At 37.5% G+C, this 19759-nt stretch overlaps 1 protein-coding gene across 1 annotated transcript; it reads left to right on the top strand.

The window, feature by feature from the left end:
* On the top strand, positions 1–19492 carry noxa1 (NADPH oxidase activator 1). The gene is made up of 16 exons (XM_040155971.1): positions 1–67; positions 1994–2175; positions 3500–3582; positions 6203–6311; positions 7624–7758; positions 9282–9389; positions 10127–10186; positions 10264–10301; positions 10463–10601; positions 11112–11180; positions 11569–11656; positions 12663–12769; positions 15557–15717; positions 16216–16324; positions 17861–17984; positions 18144–19492. Exons 2-16 carry the CDS (start codon positions 2002–2004, stop codon positions 18239–18241), a joined length of 1602 nt encoding a protein of 533 aa, XP_040011905.1. The 5' UTR covers positions 1–67; positions 1994–2001; the 3' UTR covers positions 18242–19492.
* The last annotated feature ends 267 nt before the right edge of the window (positions 19493–19759 follow it).

The following is a 19759-nucleotide window of genomic DNA, read 5'->3' as shown; positions in this document are numbered from 1 at the left end:
AGGTAAGCAGGTACCAAGGCAGAGTTGGACAATAACTGAACTCTAACCTCTCATTCAGGAGCAAAAGGTAAGCAGTTGAATGTAGGCGATTTATAAAGTTTCTCTTATAATCTATCCAGCTTGTATGATCTGAGCTAAACAACATGTGTATATAGGCACTGGGTAAGGTACAAGGAAGTATTCCTGTAAAATTGTGCAAAATGTTACAGATTAACATCAGTGCAGTTTCTCCGTTGGTTTTTCTTTTCTTTTTAATTTTTTTCAGATACTCGTTTTTATATTTGTCTTTGATCCAGCCTACATCTCTTTCATTCATCCTGATTCCCCCCCACCCCTCATCTCTCTCTTGTCCTCTTTGAGGAATTTTTCCACCTTTGTCAAATTGTTTAATTCAAATAATTTTAAATTAAATTTAAAAAAATAAAATAAAAAATAATGGATTCAATGCTACTTATCAGTTCATTCATTTTCTGCAGCAGTGGGAAGTTACTAATTACATTAACTTAAATACTGCAGTACTTGCAATTCATTTAAATATTTCCATTTCTGGTTATACTTCTACTCCACTAAATTTCAGAGGGAAATATTGTACTTCTTACTCCACTACATATATTAGACAGCTATTGTTATTAGTTACTATGCAGATTAAACGTTTCATCCAAAAATAAATCACCTTCCAAAAGCTGATGCACTGTTATACATTAAACTACAAGAGTACATAACCTTTAAGGCTCCACATGGACCAGCTATTATGTTAAAATGTTGTTTAGATGCTAATTCCTCAGTAATATTAATCCAATAACATATTGAAATATAATAAAATAACACTGGGGACTATTCTGAATAGTACTACTGAGTACTGAGTACTATTTACTTTTTGATAGTTAACTTTGCTTTTAATTAAGTAAGATTAAGAACTTTTCCTTGTAATGAAGATTTATTATTATTATTATTATTATTATGGTACTTTTAATTACATTTTTTTTTATTTCCAGTGTAAATATATATCTAATGTGTACTTTTCTCCACAAATGTGTCTATCAGCCTGATTTGGTACCAATTACATTTACAAAACTTTCCAGAGAAATTCAGTAATCCACACACATAACAATTAGGTTCATAATTATCATTCTTCTAATTTAGCAGCCAACTTCTACAAATGCAATTGTTACATATGAATAAACAAAAAAAACAAAAAATAAAACCACATAAGTGAAAACACGTTATTTTAATTTCTAAAAGATGTTTTTCTTATCTGTTGTCGAAATCCTTCCTACCTCCTTTTCTAATTATCAATTTACAATACCTTATCTGATATATTAAAAAATAAAAATATGTAAATAGAGATAAAATAATACGTAATTGCCTATAATGGAAACAAAGAGAAAACTTAACTGGAGCAGGGAAGAAATTCTGCTGGTTATAAATTAGTTACATCAGATAAGTCATATAATAAGATGAATTTAGTACCATAGTAACAAGTGCAGACAACGAAGATACATGGAAAGTAACTGCAATCAAAATCAGCACAGCCGTATTCTACTTGTGTGCATCACTGATAAATGGAAAATTAAAAATGAAAAATAAAATTTGGTGTAACATTAAATGCGATGACTGATATTTTATACTATCACTCATGTCAGAAGGTACTGTATATGTACACCTCTGTATTTGTATTAGAGTTTTCTAGGCGCATCTTTGAATCCACTGCAGGGATGTTTGGAATCTTCTTCATTTCAAGAGCATTTTAAAGTCATTAGAACTTTGAAAAATAGTTTTTATTCTTAAGTTTGTGAATAAGAGTAAAAGTGATGGACATCTTCTTTTACCTTTTTGATTTAAGTCCAAAATTTCAATGTTAACAGTTAAAAATATGGGCTCTGACGTGAAAATCATTTGCATCCTCGATTAACAACTCTAAAAAAGCAGACGGACAAACAGTAACCTCATCTGTAGTATATCTGTTATCTTTTTTTTGCTCTCCTCTCTCCAGTCTTCAGAATGCTTTACACTGAGTTATTACAATTGTGGAATGAGTCCGTGCAGGCTGTTGATGCCAAGGACTGGCAAGGAGCTCTGAACAAACTTGAGCGGATTAGTGAGCCCACGTCTCGCACTCTGTTCAATGCTGCCTCAGCTCACATGGCTCTGGAACAGCTGGACCTGGCCCAGAAGGTCTGTGTGTTGTGTGTATTGGAATATGGGGAAAACCTGAGATTCCTGTCAATACTTTGAAGTGATTCATACTATATCAGACACCATAATTATAACTTTCATGACAACCGATACATTATCTAACAAGGGGTTTATAAGTTATGACTAAAGGCTGTATAAATAGTTAAATAATATTTTATTAATGCTTTATGGATCAGTTATGAGCTATTCATAACATCCACGATGACATTTGCTATAGCTCTTTAGTTTATTAGGAAGACCCCTTCGATAGACTGTTTGACCTCTTGGAAAACAACTGCACAGACATAGGTCAGTCCACAGCTAAAGCGGAGTTTGTCCCCAAACCTAGCTATGAGAATGACCATAGGTATCCGCCTAAGGATTTCAGACTGTGAGCAGGTTGATAATGGAAGACAGTGCATAAAGTGCTGCTGCATTCTGTACAATTTGGAGTGTGTGAACTGTTTTCTGATTTATTCCAGCTAAAAGATAATTGGAGTAGTCTAAGCGTGAGGAAATAAGAAAATGAGGGATTTAGTATCTCAAAAACTCAAAATTGAATGGATTCTAGCAACATTCTTGAGATGATAGAAGCAAGGTTGGATGACTTTATATGTATAAATATCTTCACTCTAATGATCTTGCAGCAGAAACCAGATTTTTCAGTACAGGCAGAATTTTTTCACCTTTTTTATTCATTTTGGTTTTGCAAATGCCCTGTAGCTGTTCCCCCTCTGCACATCACCATTGTCCTAAGAGGCTATTTGAATACTTGTGGAACCTAGTCTTGCCTCTTTTATGAGTTGGGAATGGAGCTAATTGGATGTCTTTTGTTCACACAGAACAAAAAAATCCAGTGAAATTTTGTGATGTTGCACAGTAATATTTTTTGGGTTGTACCACAGCCAATCATGGCCATGGGGGTTTGCCACATGGTTGTTTACCATCAGCTCCAATCAGGCTTACTCGCCTTTGCCCAAATATGAATTTGGCCCCTGTAACTGACAAAGATTGCAGCATGAAATAAGCCAGAACCCAAGCTTTATGACGCCCCTTCAGGCTGTTTAGGGGACTTCACGTCTGTGATGTACCCTTCTTCCACTGTGCAGTTGTTCGCGAGATCATCTTGTCACATTTTTGTCACTAAAATGTGAGAATTCAAGCAGCAATCTCTTGAGCAGAGCATTAAAACTGTATCTACTATCATCCACTGTACATCAGTCTGGCTTCACCACTGTTGAATACCTATACTGTAACAGGCAAGAAGTATTTATAATTCTTCCATCTTTTTGCATCCTTGTCTTTTCCCCTCTGTGATGTCCAGGCTTTAGACCTCACCATTGCCAAGGATGAACGTCTTGCTGTTGGCTTCTTTCAGAGAGCAGCAGTAAGGATGCAGATTGAAAGGTAGGAGCCATCACTCTGTCTATGGACTTTCAGTCACTACACAGACACTACAATACAGACTATGCAACAACAACTTTGACACTATGTTTTAGAATTTGACAGATAATGGTGATGTCTTTAAAACAACTGACTCAAGAGAATCTTGGGAAATTAAGAGAAAATCAGTGTACTTTTGCTGTGGATAAACTATACTTTAAGGGGACAATCTACTTCTCTAGGACTTTTTAATCATTCAGAGCACTATCCTACTTCAACCCTTACACAGACAGCAGCAGAAAAAGTTGGCCTACTTTTGCAGTGCCATCTTGGAGCTGAATCCCATTTTGTTGGACCCAGTGTAGTTGAGTCGGTTCTGGTCTACTCGCCACTCTCACAGGTGATGCTCCCTGGGACAGCAGGTGGTTGATCAGGTGGTCTGGGAGCCTCACTCCAGGATGAATGGAGCATTGCCTTAAAACTAAAGAAGACCTTTTAAAAAAAGGCACGAGTAGATGGGCTGTGCAGCCGTCGCTGGTTTCTCTATCTGTAACTGCTGATATTTTCGCGTTCCCTAACTGAACTCATTGAGTAGTTAGTGTTGAAAGTAATCTCGTTAGCCGGATATCAAAACTACCAAAATGCTATCAAAGCGAGACTTACTGAAGCACAAAAATATAAAAACTTAGGCTCATTGAGTTTGGTATTGAGTTACAAACTGAGGCAGATAAAGATCAAAATGTACACAGCTTAACAAAGATTAAAAATACAGGAATACCAGTCTAGAAAAGGTAAATTAAGACTGGAGAAGAGTCTTGATAAGCAGCAGCCAGGTAAAGTAAAAGAAAGGTGGAACTGCAAAAAGGAAGACAGTTAATGTACCAAAAGTGCCAAAGTGCAAAAAATGCCCAGAACAAAAGGCAGTGCTCTTTTTCACCTATCAAGAGACGTGCATTATGGGTGGACTAATGGAATTTTGCACCCAAATTGAGCCAATGAGCATCCATTCTTTTCTTTCAAGGAATTGAGCAGGAATGGATTTGATTTGGAAAACACACTGCTGATAGATTAAACTAATTAAAATAATTAAACAACTAATTTGATCAACAATATAATAATTTACAGTCCTACAGCCTAGTCTAATAACTATATATTCCAAATAATGTTAAGTTTAATTTGGACATTTTTTGATTTGTAGAAGATTAATATATGTAATGTAGAGACCTATATTTTACCATAAGGCTTACAAAGGGCTACAGAGACATATCTATCCATGTTCACTGGGTGGCAGTGTGGTCACGGCAAACGTTGCATTACATTTTGCATTTCATAACTTGGCCTTTTTAATTGACAAAGACATGGGAGTTGAATTTTTTACATTAAAAAAAAAGTTGAGTAATATTAACTGGATTAATGAATAATTGGACAGCTTTGTTAATGTTAATCAAGGGAAAAAATCTCATGATATGTAGCTTCAGGAATGCAGCTGCAGTTTATGACAGGTCCCTGGCAGCTTTGTTATCAGAGGCCCCACAGGATATGAGGGGGAGTGGGAATATGTGGTTTTTGTGTATGTGTGTAAAACACAGAGGAAGAGAAGGAGAGAGAGAGAGAGCATTGCAGATCATTATGTGTTTGATTAGTGATGACTTTCCTTTGTAAAATATATTTCCATTTGTTGAATAAAATATTAGTCTGTGTTTCATGACCTCTTTATCTGGTCTTGTCCTTTTCATGAGATTCACTGCCAAAGTGCCCCAAAAAAGAATGTAAAGTGGTATCACGGCCTGCTGTTATTTAATTTTCATTCCAAAAAAATTGGCCTCTTTGGGTTGGAGAAAGATGGTTCTTTGTCTGGCCAGTCTGATTAAAAGTCTCTGATAAAGTTTATGCAACCCACCTTATTCCTTGGTGGAATTCAAAAAGGGAATGTGTCTTAAATAAACTTTTATCCTATAACTTGTGGCCATGGTGGCTGCTGTTCTGTGATGTAATTCCAGTTGAAACTGGTAAGTGATGGGTCAGTCTTATGTTTAAAATTATGGGCTATCAGTTAAATAAAGAAATTCAGTTTTATTTGACAGGATAGCAGAAAGGAGGGATTGCTGAAAAATTTCTGATGAATGAATTGGTTTGACTTAATAATATATAATGACTGTATTATGATATAGTTTGACATTTTGGGAAATCCGCTTATTTGACTTTTTGGTTAGAGTTGGGTGACAATATTGATACAACTCTAATATGGCTCTGTCCATAGATAACGGGATCTTTCTGTCAGCACCTCTACAGCTGTTAGATCTTGTTTGTGTAATTCATACAAAACCTGAAGTGTAAAAACAACACATTGTGTTTTTTGGGGGAGTTATGTGCCAGACTATTACTTGGCTGGGCACAGTAACTTGCTGGGAGACTTTTCGTCACTGTGGGGTTGCCAGACAACCAGCGGAGACTCCAGGAAGGTACTGTGCCCAATGAAGAAATAGTCAGACCCACAACAACCTGTAAAACCAAAATGTGTGGGTTTTACACTTCAGTTTTTGCATAGAGCTTTTGTTGCCCAAGGTGCGGCATTTTCATTTTGAAAATGAACAGTTTTTCATCAACTACTGTTTATCTGTTTTCTCCACTGCTCTCTCTCCAGATTGGAGGAGGCTCTGTCAGACTGTATCTGGGCACAAAAGCATATGAGAGGAAACATGGTTATTGACTACAGACAGCTGGGACTGCGATTCAAACTCTACAGCTGGCAGGTTTGACACTAACACACATATACACACACATACGACACAACGCACCTGCAATCAGAAAGGGGAACGGCAGTCTCCACTATGCTTCTTCTGACAGATTACAGTGAAATAATAAGGAAATCCAACCCCATGAGGTCTGTCAGTAGTGAGGAAAGAAAACAACTGTGATGTGTCATCACCTCCATTGTGTAGTTCAAATGTCACACACTCCTGGGAGCTAACAAAGCTTCATTGATGGAGGCTAAAGAAGAGGTTACACAACATCACATATTTCTCACAGTACAGATAAGACATGCCGAAGCTTCCCATAGACAATGCACCTGTGCTTGCAGCCAGTTAGTAACAGTTAAACTGTGACTTAGTGGAAGAACCATGCCTAACGGCTGATGTTACCATTAGTTTGAAAATCACATCAATCAATTTCTCTTGAAATGGACAATTGAACTCGTGAAAAAACTGCTACTTCCTTCAAAATAGTGCATCTTCATTGGGATTTCTTCCAGAGTGTCTTCCAGTGGGTTTTTATAAAATGTACAACTAGTAATGGCATCACTAAGTCTTTCTAGGTGTATTAAGACAAGTTTTAGAGGTGGTGCAATTGCACAAAACGTCAGAGGATAGTCGTGAGTGGGTGCAAATAGATGTAAATGAATTCTGGGTGCCACAAATTGAGACTAACACACATCCATTCTATTTTCACAAAAGAATGCCAGAAAAGCTTTCCCTTTCTCTTAAGCACTTGGTTTTTGGAATGTGTCCATCAGTGACAGAAGCAGCTATTGTTTTGTTGCTGCCATCACAGGAAAGCAATTCCACAGAACAGCATTTTAGGAATTATAGAACAAATTAACAATTGAACACAGTGAACTGGAGCGCTTAGGTTGTTTGACAATTTCTATGACACAGTAAAACAAGGATAAATAATGCATCCTACTCCATTTCTCTGACAATGTTATTCTTCAAGGTGGAAGACTTGTGAAACTGGCACAGGTCTCTGGCTATTTGAATCATAGCTCCAATAGAAGCATCGAATGCACAGACATATCACCCTGATGAATACTGAGACAATACTGCTGTTTTTTGGCCTTTGTAGCAGAAAAACGTTTGCTGATAGCACCATCCTCCAGTGTCTTAAAACTTCAGTGCATGGCGATTTTTGTTCCAAAACCAGAAAGTAAGTTTGGAAAGACAGAAATTTAAGTAAAGACAGTTTATTTTGGTAAATGATGATGAAATCTCTATAAGAGGGTTTTCACACAACAGTACAGATAACATGAATATTAATGGGATGGTATAAATGTGTGGTGTCCCCTAGGTTTTATATAATGCAGCAGCTGTATACTGTCGGATGGGCCAGTGGGAGCAGGCCAGGGAGGTCCTGCTGTCAGCCTCTCAGGAGAGAGGAGGAAGTCGAGGTGGAAACATAGAGGTGGCTTTGGAAAGTGTCCTGGTGAGTGTCACAACTTTCACAATAGACTGGAAAAGGCAGGAGACAGACTTTGTTGACAAATTTCCACAGTCAATTGCCCTAGCAATGTTTATGTATATGTTTGTTGTTTGCATGTCTGTCATTGTCACTTCTTTGATGTCCCAACAAATATAGAAAGATTAGGTTGATTCTGAAATGTGAGGAAAGTTATGTCCGTCCTCACCTCTATAAACATAAAATGAAATGGAAACTTAAGCTTCCTGGAAAACAGTGAAGCTGATAATCAAACAACAGCAGAAATGTCCATGAGCAACCTCAAGCTGCTTCTGATGAGCAGGCCAGCGCCTTGCATGCATTGCTGTGTATGTTTTAGCAGGTGAATGTGAAGCAAATTCTAAAGAGCTTTGTCCATTAAGGTAGAAAAATGTTACATAAGTACAGTCTGTTTATTGTGACTGATAGCTCTGGAAGAAATCTAGTAAATAGACCTTCATTTAAGAGTACAGAAGTACATTTTCCAACGTCAAGCTTAATTAAATTTCCTATTCTCATTTTTATGAAGGCCCTGAGAAGCTATTTTCTCATCCAGCTTCTTATTCAACCAGTAGGATCTTACATGAACACAACACTTTCTGCCACGTTTAGAGCAGCTTTCGTTATTACACTCGAAAGATTTCTGTATTTGTCTTTCCTGTCAGTTGTCTTCTCACTGGTTTGAAGTAGGCTGGGCTCAGCTGGCAAAGTATGATGTCACATACTTACATGCACTAATCAGGATTTTTGACTCAAAAACTGGTAAAAGCTGTAGGGCCGTTTGCTTATCTTTCCAGGCTGCTGAAAATCAAATCTGATCAAACCACAAACCGCAGTCCTCATAACTTATGATTAAAATTTATGAGTCATACATTTTAATGAATAATACCTACGGATGTTATTCCCCATTTTTAAATTTGACTGTTGCTTATTTACAACTATTTGCTTATTTATAATATATATACATTTGAAAACAGGGGCTTCAATTGTTGGCCTTTTCCATTCAGATTTACAAATGACAAATGATTTTGTTTATTTTGCTGCATAAACTGCTGATTTATGGGCAATTTGTAACACGGGATCCATTGGAGCAGTAATGATGGTGGGGCATTGCTTTTACACTTTCCCTGCCCAGATTTATCCTGCCGGTCAACAATGCAACCATGCCCACTTTAGAAGGATTTCTCAGTGTTAAGTCCCAGCCAACAACCTGTTTGGACATAAATTACATCATAGGATGTAAAGAGGCCATTTCTATATGTCTCAAAGTGATATGTTTAGTTAGGTCACAGTATGTTTTGTAGTTCTTCAGAAAAGATAAGTCTATGCTTATTCTAATAAATCAATTTAACAACTGTTTCACAAAACAAATACAGATTGTTCAGGCCAGAGCTGATTCCAAAAGATCAGACCTGAAGATGAATTTAATGTACTTTTCATAAATATTCATACACACACAATCATTGTCATTTGCATTAAAAAAGAACACTTTCCCTGACTTTTAAAAACAGAGGAAGGAAGTCCTGGCTCCTCTCCTGGTGTCTGAGGATTTGGTGTTTCGTCCCAGGAAACGGGATGTGGAGCAGCTGCAGCAAAGAGACTTCTTGGGCAAAGCAAAGGTAGAGTGTCCCCTTGATGAATTTGGTGTCAAGGATGTATGGTAAGATGCTTGAATTATTCCAACTTGCTGTTGTCACTTACTATTTAACTATTGGTAAGGTTACTGGAGCTAGATAAGTAGGGATGGCGGCTGGACCACTGAGCAGGCCCTGGCATTCAGATAAGACTGCCTATCTAGGCCAGTGGGGGCAGGTAATGTAGCAGTAGATACTTAACATGACCTTATATCTACACTGTATCTGTACTTTGCTTGGGTGACAGTAGGATTTAAAGGCAGTTATATTGAATCATGTTGTGTTGAAGGTATGTTAGGTCAGGGTAAGAGAATGGTGTTGCCTGTCATGAATCTCAGTAGATTTATGACAACACAGCCAGGTACTCACTGCAGGGCCAAGTGACAGGCCAGACATAATTTAACATTTGTACTGGGCTTATTTTGGCACATTTCACTGTGTATCACTAACTAACTTCAGGCATGGAATAGTCATTAACAAAATGCCAGAAATTAAGAAATGTCATGTTAATAAGCAATTAATTGCTTAATTAAATTGATTCTTTCTTTTCAACTTTGGATTAAAAATCTTCATCTGCTTTCTTGTAGAAATGGCACCCAAATCATTCGATTAATTCCAAAACAATATATGGGTCGTTTAAACTGGGAATTTAACAAAAAAAAAAAGTTAAACAGTCAAGTAAAATGTGTAGAAACCAGTAATAAATGATGTTCTAATTGCAGGTGATTTCCTCCATGATTCCCAATGATGATTTTGGAGGCTTTGAACCTCTGAGGCTGCAGGTAAGGCTGGCAAGAACAGAGATTAATTGTTGTCAGTCTCTCCCTTTTTACTAACTGTAACCCTGTCTACTCTACAGAAACCTGGTTTCTACGAGCCCAAGGTGGATGGATCTCAGTGAGTATTATCACCAATCAAATAGAAATGTTACTAACCTGAGCTGTCAATATTACTATGCGAGGATAATACTATCATTTAATATTTATATACACATACACAATATAGTAAAATAATGCTTGTAGATGTATGACTGATTTCGTCTTTTCACTTTCTGTCAGGGATTCTCGGTACATGCGCATACGCATCCCTTATATGGCACGGGGCCCAGGACAGCTGACTGTGCCGGGAGGGGCCATGGTGTTTTTATTCGGCGAGGAGGACAGGGATGGGATGGCAACTGTTATATATGATGGACAGGTGAGGAGTTGTGTTGGGGTGTTTTTACGCCCTGAAAAACATTTATTATTTTGGCCACCTGGGGACAGCAGAACAAGCTGAAAACACAACATTTACATATTATGACTATATATGGTAACAACCAGTTGTCTATTTACAAATCCAGCTGACATATTATCATTGATTTGGAGTCATGTTTGTATCCACTTGGTGAATGTAAGTCCAATATTTAGTTTCCTTTTAGCTTAGAATGAATGACAACTTTTCTCTGTGATGGAGGTGTAAATAAGCAACAGTTCACCATATCAACTTAAAGGTGATAATATGTCAATGTTGTGTTCACAGTTTGTTTCCACTGTCACTAATTGACTAAAAAAAGTATACCATTTCAGGTAATTAAAACCCCAAAATTTGCAGACGCAGTACTGAGAATTTGGTGTCTGCGAACCTTGTGGCTGGTGACAAAGATGTTTTTTTCAAGACAGTGTCTTTTATATGTCAGTGTCTGATTTTTATTCCTTTATTTTTTAGAGAGGACATCTGCCAATTTCCCTACTTGAACCGACAGATATCAGGACGTCCAAAGGCAAAAAGGAGAATGTAATGTATTTGTCCATGTAATAATAAACTTCATCATGTTTATTATATGTTTCAACACAGGCTTGAGACATATTTCAAGTTTGTGTCTAGAGGAAACACAACCTGAGTTTCAGTTTAGAGCTTTAATGTTGACTCTCAGCTTTATACCAGCTTCACTCATGGGACTGGGCAGAAAAACTACTGTGTCAGAGAAAATACATAAAAAATGTTCTACAAACCATTCCAGCTACAGTTAAAGCCCTTCAGCCCCTAACAGTTACAAGATTACTCTACTCCTTTCGACCAAAAGATACAAGCTTCCTGCTGGGAAAACAATTCTGGGTATTTTCACCATTGGAAAAAAAAAAACAGTGTGTCACGGGCCTCCCTGTCCTGTTTTCTTCCACAGAGATTTCCCAGTGGGATCCCCTTCCCACCAGGACTCAAGCCTCCCACCCGTCCACAGTCCCGGCCCAGTCCTGCAGCTCCTCCTCGGGGTAAAAATTGATCACACACCTTCTGGTGCTCCTACTCCACTTTTTCTAAAATCCTTCTACCTCAGGAGAGGAAGACCTCGCCACCTTCTTTCCTCTGATCTGCTCCAGCAAGCACTTCTCTATTATAACAGATGGTATATTTTTTTGCTTATTATCAGTCTGTAATAAAAATCGTAGTTTCCAGAGGAACTCAATTCAATTCAATTTTATTTTATTTATATAGTGCCAAATCATAAAAGAGGTTATCTCAGGGCACTTTTCATATAAAGCAGGTCTAGAGCATACTCTTTAAAGTTACATTTTCAGAGACCCAACATTCCCCCGTGAGCAAGAAATTGGCGACAGCAGCGAGGAAAAACTCACTTTTAACTGTAAAATTTTTATTGAGCACATTCATACATCCAGACTATCTAAACCACTTTATTCAAAGGTAAAACTGTGACTGTTTACTGTGTGAATTCAAATGACATTATGATTTTGAGGGGGAAATTATTAAGAATTATTGAACATGCACATATGAAATTATTTGTCGATAATTATAGAGTATATACAGTGCATTCAGAAAGTATTCCGACAGCTTCACTTTTTTCACATTTTGCTATGTTGCAGCCTTATGTTAAAATCTTTTAAATTAATTTTTTCCCTAATCAATCTACATTCAATACCCCATAATGACAAAGCAAAAACAGAATTTTAGAATTTTTTGCAAATTTATTAAAAAGGAAAAACTACATAAAAAAAGGAAAAACTAAAATATCAAATTGATGTAAGTATTTTCAAATTCATCAATATTTTGACGAATGTGAAAATACGATTTGTTAAGACGATTTGTTTATTCTGATTTATATCAGAATTAAAAAAAAATACAACTATTAAGTGTTTAACCCTATACTTGCAATGGCATCATGGAACAGACTCCAAAAGCTCAACATCTACTTGCCTAACCTTCCATTAGACTTTTTCCATTGTGTGTGCTCAGACTCTACCTTTACTGTTTTCCCTGCAGTACCCTTTGCCTCCGACACTCCACCTCCATCCTACACTACTGTCACCCACGCACCATTGCCAGCCTCAGAGCCTCCCAAATACACCGCCAGCGCAGCCAGCGACAAGGTAGTATCCCCCTATGCAAAGCCAGATTTATCTGTGCAAGCAAAAAGGTAGAATCACATCACATTTCTTTTCCTCTCACATTCAGCTTATACAACCCTGTCTCTTCAAACCCTCTCTCTTAGATATTACGTTTCTATACCACAAAAATGCAACAGCAAACAGAGGTGGATGGAGTGGATGGGGCATGCAGAGGGCACTACTGTCACACACAGTCCCCTCTGTGGTTAGGCTTAGGCAACAAAAGCACTTTGGTTAAAGATTGTGGTTTTGGTTAAATGCAGATAAACATGTTATGTCGGAAGTCACTGTTAATCAGACCATTGGGCCCTTTCCAATCCCAGATTAAACCAGACCAGGATGTTTCCATTAAACTTAACGTAGTGCTGTGAGCAGTGGCATAGCACTAGAATCTGGGCCCTGTACACAGACAGTCCCAGCAGGCTCCCCTTACCCTTTTAATACATCCACCGCCACACCTGGAGGAATAACTAAATCAGCAAGTGCTGACACATTCATCTGCTGTGGTTATCACGGTAATAGGTAATGAAGGGTTTTAAACTAATTTAATAAATCATAGATCTTACTCTGGCCCCCATACTGAGAAAGGATTACTGTATTACTGTATTTCATAATGAACGACAATTAAGTAAGACTTAATTAATAGATACACAAAACAGGTAGCCTGACTATTAAAAGTGAGTAGACCCTGCTGTCACTCTCAGACTGACTGGTCTTTATACAGGTGTCGTGTTAAATAATAGATCAGTCTGACTGATTAAACATTTCTTATTTTCTGCTGAAAGTTTATTTTCATCAGTAAAATTCATCAAAACATTTTAGTAAACTAATCATGAAAAACTGTGTTTTACAAGGATCTTAAATGATATTAATTTAAATAACATTGTACAATAAAACGTATAGTTACAAATCTCCTTTCAGTGTGAACTGCTGAAAATGACTTTTAGGAACATCCGTCTGAGCTCAGCTTGTCTGACATCGTCAGTAACATGAGGAGACGGTGATGATGAACCTGCAGCTCATTCACTCTCTGTGGCTGTTTTTCAAAGTGAGCACAATGTGGCTTCATTTATCAGCAAGATAACTATAATAATATTGACTAACTAGGCACATCACATACAAATATTAAAGCATTCCAAAACACTGGCAAGCTTTTGTCTCAGCTGCTTTCCCCATGATAGTTTTCCTTTTATTTCTTTTTTTTAAGCCTAATTTTACTTTTTTTAATGATCTAAATGGCACTTCGGTTAGATCATTCTTCATTTAAAGGACATTTTATCATGTTTTCTCACTTGTGGTGGTATTTTAAAGGGCACTATCAGATTTTCTTCTACTGAAAGGACACCCATGATGGCACTTAATTCCAGATTGTCACATATAGAGGCACTCTATAGGGTACTACACACTGATTTATCCATAACTAAGAAAGCCATTACAGAACTTTGGTGTGTTTTCTCCTCTGTGTGGCCACCTGGGTCTCAGTGACATTAATGCAGAGGCTTGATGAAGTTTCATAGTACTGAAACACTGACCTAGGAATTTAGGTGCTTCCACATATGCACACTATGCACATTATCCTATGCAGCCAGCATTTACAGTACTTGAAATGTCAACACAAAACCCAAATCTCTCATCAATCTGGTTTTGCGTAATTTATCCTTATCTTATGTGGCAAATTTGTAGTGTAGAATTTACATCTCATTTATTTCTGAAGACAAGTCAATATCTTGGATTACACTGAGATCTCTAGATCTGCATTGAGAGAAGTATATAGGACACATCATATTTAGTAAGTGTTTAAGTATTAGGTAGTAAGTATTCATTTAATTTACATACACCGAGCAACCACAAAATTAAAACCAATTACTAGTTTTAATACCCAAATGGTGTACATTGCAACCCAGTCTCACAGCAGTTCGTGAAATAGTCCCAAAATATAGTCTATTGATTCATGTACATGGACATAAATTTTCCTTTTTTTTTAATGACACTCAGCACGACTTTCAAAGTAATGTATTACAATTTGCAACCCAGTGTCAGAGCAGTTTGTGAAATAGTCATGAAATTTTATGTATTGATTCGTGTACATGGACAGGAATTTTCCATTTTTTTCATCACAGGGAAATATGGACTTGTGGTGACTCCAGCATTATTAAATTTATTTATGGTTCTGTTTAAACTCTCACAGCACGTGGTTAAGGTTTGGGAAAGATCATGGTCTGGTTTAATACAGAAAAAGTTTGTACGTCCGCCATCTACCCCGAACGCCTCAGTTAAACTCCGCTGTTGTTAATGAATGTTGCGTTTCATCCATTCAAAAAATACATTTCCCCTTGAAACACTTTAAATGTGCTGAGTGTCACGAAAAAAATGGAAAATTCGTGTGCATGTACATTAATCAAGGCATTCAATTTCGTGACTATTTTACGCTAAAAATCATACTACTACTACTGATAGCACTATAATTCCTCTTATAAATAGTATTACAAATACTAATCATAATTGTAGGGGCAATAGTAATGCTAGTAATACTACAGCTAATACTAGTACTAGTACTAGTACTAAAACTAATACTAATACTAGTACTAGTACTAGTACTATTATTAATAGCACTAGTACTAATACTAATACTAGTACTAGTACTATTATTAATACATAATAACCATGTAAAAAGTATTCATACTGACTAGAAAAGACCAACATTTTTAAATAAAAGGTCACAACTGCATTTACATTATCTTTTAATGTGTTTCTGCTCATTACTCCCAGCGTGCCAGCTCAGCTCAGGTAGAAGAGGTGGGCTATGTGGTGGTGAAGGTCCACTACATGTACACTGTGGCTCTGTCGGTCCCTCTGGACACACCGTACCATGAAGTGAAGGAACAAATCGCACAGAAATTGGGCCAGCCTGCGTCTCAGCTGCGCCTCAGGTAACCGCAGGCCTGCCAACCCACTTCTGTCTCCTTGAATTTCAACAAATGATGCTTAATTTCTAAAAATATGCTTTTCTTTGTCCCCTCCATGATGTGTGTCCAATATCTGTTCTGGCCAAGAACCCTAACATGAGACATAGGACACTGAGGCTGCAGCTCCACAGACATGAGAGGACCATGAAAGCAATAAATAGCAGAATACAATTGACACAGCATCACTATGAGATAAAAACACATCACAAAAACATTAGGACATCTAAGGATTGATAGCAATGGGACAAGTTCATTTTTCTAGCTGTCAAAATTAAAATAGGAGCTGATAACAAATGCAATAGAGCCTCACTTTGACACTTGTAATTATCTGTGTCATCTTGTCAATAAAGTCATTACATTTATTTTTGATCCTCTGCCAACCCATATTGACCCCTATTATGCCCTAAACTTTCCATCTTTCCCCCTGCTACCATTCCCCCTCACTATTCTTTGTCTCATTAGACATAAGCAGCATGGCTCCCAGGCGCTGATACCACTGGGTGGAGAGGTTGAGCCAGGCCGCACCATACAAGAGGTGGCTGAGGCCGGCAGAGCCACCCTGTGGTGCCAGGTGAGCATTTACACTCACAACTGCACGCACATTAGGCCTTGAAATTTACATCAATTGCCAGCTGCAGAGGTGTGTCAGAAGGTTTGCAGTAGCCTTCCTGCCAGATTCCCCTCCTCCGCCACTGTTAAAACAGCACCAATTCAAATTTGTATAGAAAAAGCTGATCAAATATGGAGAGCCCTGTTGGTCTAGGGGTTAAGGTGCTGACCATGAACTGCAACGTCCTCCTGTCTTCAGTGAAAATGCTCTGATCAACCAAGCACCAAACAGCAGACAGAATTAGCAACTGGCTGGTGAACATACTGGAGCATTTAGCAGCTACAGAACCAGATAAATAAGAATATGTATCCCACTGAGAAAAGGTCTTACTTGAAGTTGAGGCAACACTGCATCTTCAAATTTGCACTGATCCCTAGCTGCTGTACACTGAGTGTGGGCCCCATATGGCCCACCCATTCCAGATGTAGACACTCCCCTGATTGGCGCATAATGAATCGAACTGAAAGACCCCTAAATGGACATCACGCTTTTACAATCACAGTAACCAATACACTTGATCATGTGCACTGGAACAATGTCAGCATAAGGTGTAAGGCTTTTCATTTACGTAGCTTTATTCTTTGCTCTGTCAAGAGCACCTCAAGGTTCCCTGGATTTACTGCATATCGCTTAACTCCCACCCTACTGTATACACAGTTACTGACAGTTTGCATCAAAGCTTATGGACACCAGCAAAACAACATGTTATAGGATGATAATGTCATGTATTTGATTTTCACAAACAACATCAATGCAGCGGTTCATAATCTAGTTTGTTTGGGAAAAAAAATTGTCGTAATTCATAGTGGCTAGTTAATTTAACAACTGGCAGCCACTGGCTAAGTGATCAAAAAGTTAAAAAGGTAATTTGAAACCTAAAGGACTGTATGGAAATTAAGTTATAGAAATAAAACGGTTTAAGGGTTTACAATATTTCTTGGAAATAAATCCTGCCTCTGTTTCCTCATCACAATCAACTAGGGAGTGGTTGGAATATTCACTGTTTTGTTGTTGTTGTTGTAGCGCTGAAGCCTATTAAGGTTTAAGCAGTGATTGTAATAAAATTGTATTAAAATAGTCAATTTCCCTTGAAGGAATTAATAAAGTTGTATCTTTTCTTATCTTAGGATAAATAATCTAAAATTCTCCATGCATTGCCTCCTTTGCTTATAGATGATGAAAAAAGCTGTATCAATTTAATTTTGATGTGTTATTTTGACATGTTGGAAGGGATGTGTTGCAGTTTTTTCCTATGTCAAGGGGAGCCAAATGGATGGGCAAAAGAAAATATTTATAATGATGTGGTGAGCCTGGCAATTTACAGTTCACTGTCCTTTCCCATCCCAGTATTTTTCATACTGCAGAGTATCATGTTGTTTCACCAAACACTTCCTCATGCCCAAAGTCACATATATTTAATTAATGGTTTGTCCAGGTAATTATCTACTTTTCTAGGCTAATGAAAATTTACCCTCATTCCCTTGTATTGTACTTCAGAGAGAAGATCCCCTGGCCAACCGTACCATCCTCTACCAGATGGTGGCGCTCTATGACTATGCTGCACAGGGCCCTGAGGACTTGGAGTTCAGCGAAGGAGATACCATTGACATCCTGGGTCAAGGTGAGGCCCTGCAGGTTAAACTCATACTGATTTGCTTGTCAGTGGAATCAAAAAAAGTCTTTTATCCTCATTGGGCACTTTCATATTAAATGTTCTCACATTACTTCATCCCCTTTTCAGATGATCCTCTATATGTTTCTCTCTTACACTCTCTTCTAGTTAATGAGGAATGGCTGGAGGGACACTGTGCAGGAAATATCGGCATATTCCCCAGCTGCTTTGCCTACAGAGAGAACACCCAGAGCTCGGAGTTATAAAAGCGAACGAATTACTATGCAGTCATCTCTAATAAACCTGTTAATGGTGGCTGTTTATAGCCTCAGATAAACCAAACCATACCATTATAGAAGTATACAGTCCACTCAGAATTGACCTACTTATGGTTTAAAAATATTTCGGTCCCATATGATATCACTGTAATGTTGCTATAGTGTCTCAGAGAATGTTTATTGTGCTGAAGAATGTGTTTACATTCTATGTCCTAAGGTATCCCTATAATATTCCGATGGTATTCTATAATAATAATAATTATTGTTATTATTATTATTATTTTCTATTTATATGCTTCCTTTTGGGTCAGATAATCCGTAGGTACGATATTAACTCCACTGTTATGCAGACGACACAGAACGTTATGTTCCACTGACTGGAAGTGACATAGACAAAATTTCTCATATTATGGCTTGTTGCTCTGATATCAAATGGATGCCACAAAATTTCCTCCAGCTCAATGAGTCCAAATCTGAAATTCTTTTATTCTGCCCCCCTAACCTAACCTTTGATTAGAAAAATAATCTTGGGAACCTGTCTTCCAATGTCAAGCAATTCCACCTGCAATTTGGGTGGGATCTTTGGTTGTGAGCTTTGTTTTGACATACAAGTCACTAAGGGAGTACAATCATGCTTTTTTACAACTAAGGAACATTGCAAAAGTAATTTTTTTATGCCAAGCAGACCTTGAAAAAGTCATCCGTGCTGTCATCTCTTCACATCTGGATTATTGTCATTCCCTGTAATGCCAAAAGGAAATCTCCCATCTTCAGCTTGTTCAAAACACTGCTGCCAGACATTTAACATATTCTAAGAGACAAGAACATATCAATCCCATGCCTGCTACACTACACCGGCTACCTTAGGTACAGAATTGATTTTAAACTATTACTAATTATTTTAAAGCTCTACATGGCCTGGCTCCCACCCACATCATAGATTTACTCATGCCTTATGAGCCTAGCTGTTGCCTGTTCTCCTCAGGTAGAACCCTCCTAACTGTTCCCAGAGCCCGCCTTGTTACTGAAGGAAACCAGTGTTTTCTGTTAAATCCCTGCAGCTGTGGAACTCTTTGCATTGGCAGGTTAGCAAACTCAGTTAATTCTTTTAAATCAATCCCCAAAGCTTACTTTAAAGTGAAGGCTTTTTAAAATAGCAAATCTGTTGTCTATGTAGTTTCTATCCCTCTTTTATCACTTTGATTTTATGATTCTATTACTCACTCTGTTTTATCAGGTCTTATGTTCCATGTTATTATTTAAATTTGTGTTGTTTTTATCTTGACTCTGTGTAAAGCACTTTGTAACTGTGTTTTGAAAAGTGCTATGCAAATAAAGATAATTATTATTATTATATTTTATTTTTATGTTCCTGTAATATTTATACAGGTTTATAATAATCCTGTTCTGGCAACCATAAAGATGCCATAAAGTATTATATTTTATTCTCATGTATTTTCTTAAATAAGTTACTGAAAATCTTTATTTAATATCAATGTGTCCTTA

The sequence above is a fragment of the Xiphias gladius genome, chromosome 19 (assembly GCF_016859285.1).
Source record: "Xiphias gladius isolate SHS-SW01 ecotype Sanya breed wild chromosome 19, ASM1685928v1, whole genome shotgun sequence".
Taxonomy (NCBI): domain Eukaryota; kingdom Metazoa; phylum Chordata; class Actinopteri; order Istiophoriformes; family Xiphiidae; genus Xiphias; species Xiphias gladius.
This window is presented reverse-complemented; position numbering and strand designations above follow the sequence as displayed.

Coding starts and splice junctions, on each gene's coding strand:
- noxa1 (XM_040155971.1), top strand. CDS start 2,002: ATGCTTTACACTGAGTTATTACAATTGTGGAATGAGTCCGTGCAGGCT. Junction 6,312..7,623: donor TCAAACTCTACAGCTGGCAG/GTTTGACACTAA, acceptor GGTGTCCCCTAG/GTTTTATATAATGCAGCAGC. Junction 10,302..10,462: donor CCCAAGGTGGATGGATCTCA/GTGAGTATTATC, acceptor ACTTTCTGTCAG/GGATTCTCGGTACATGCGCA.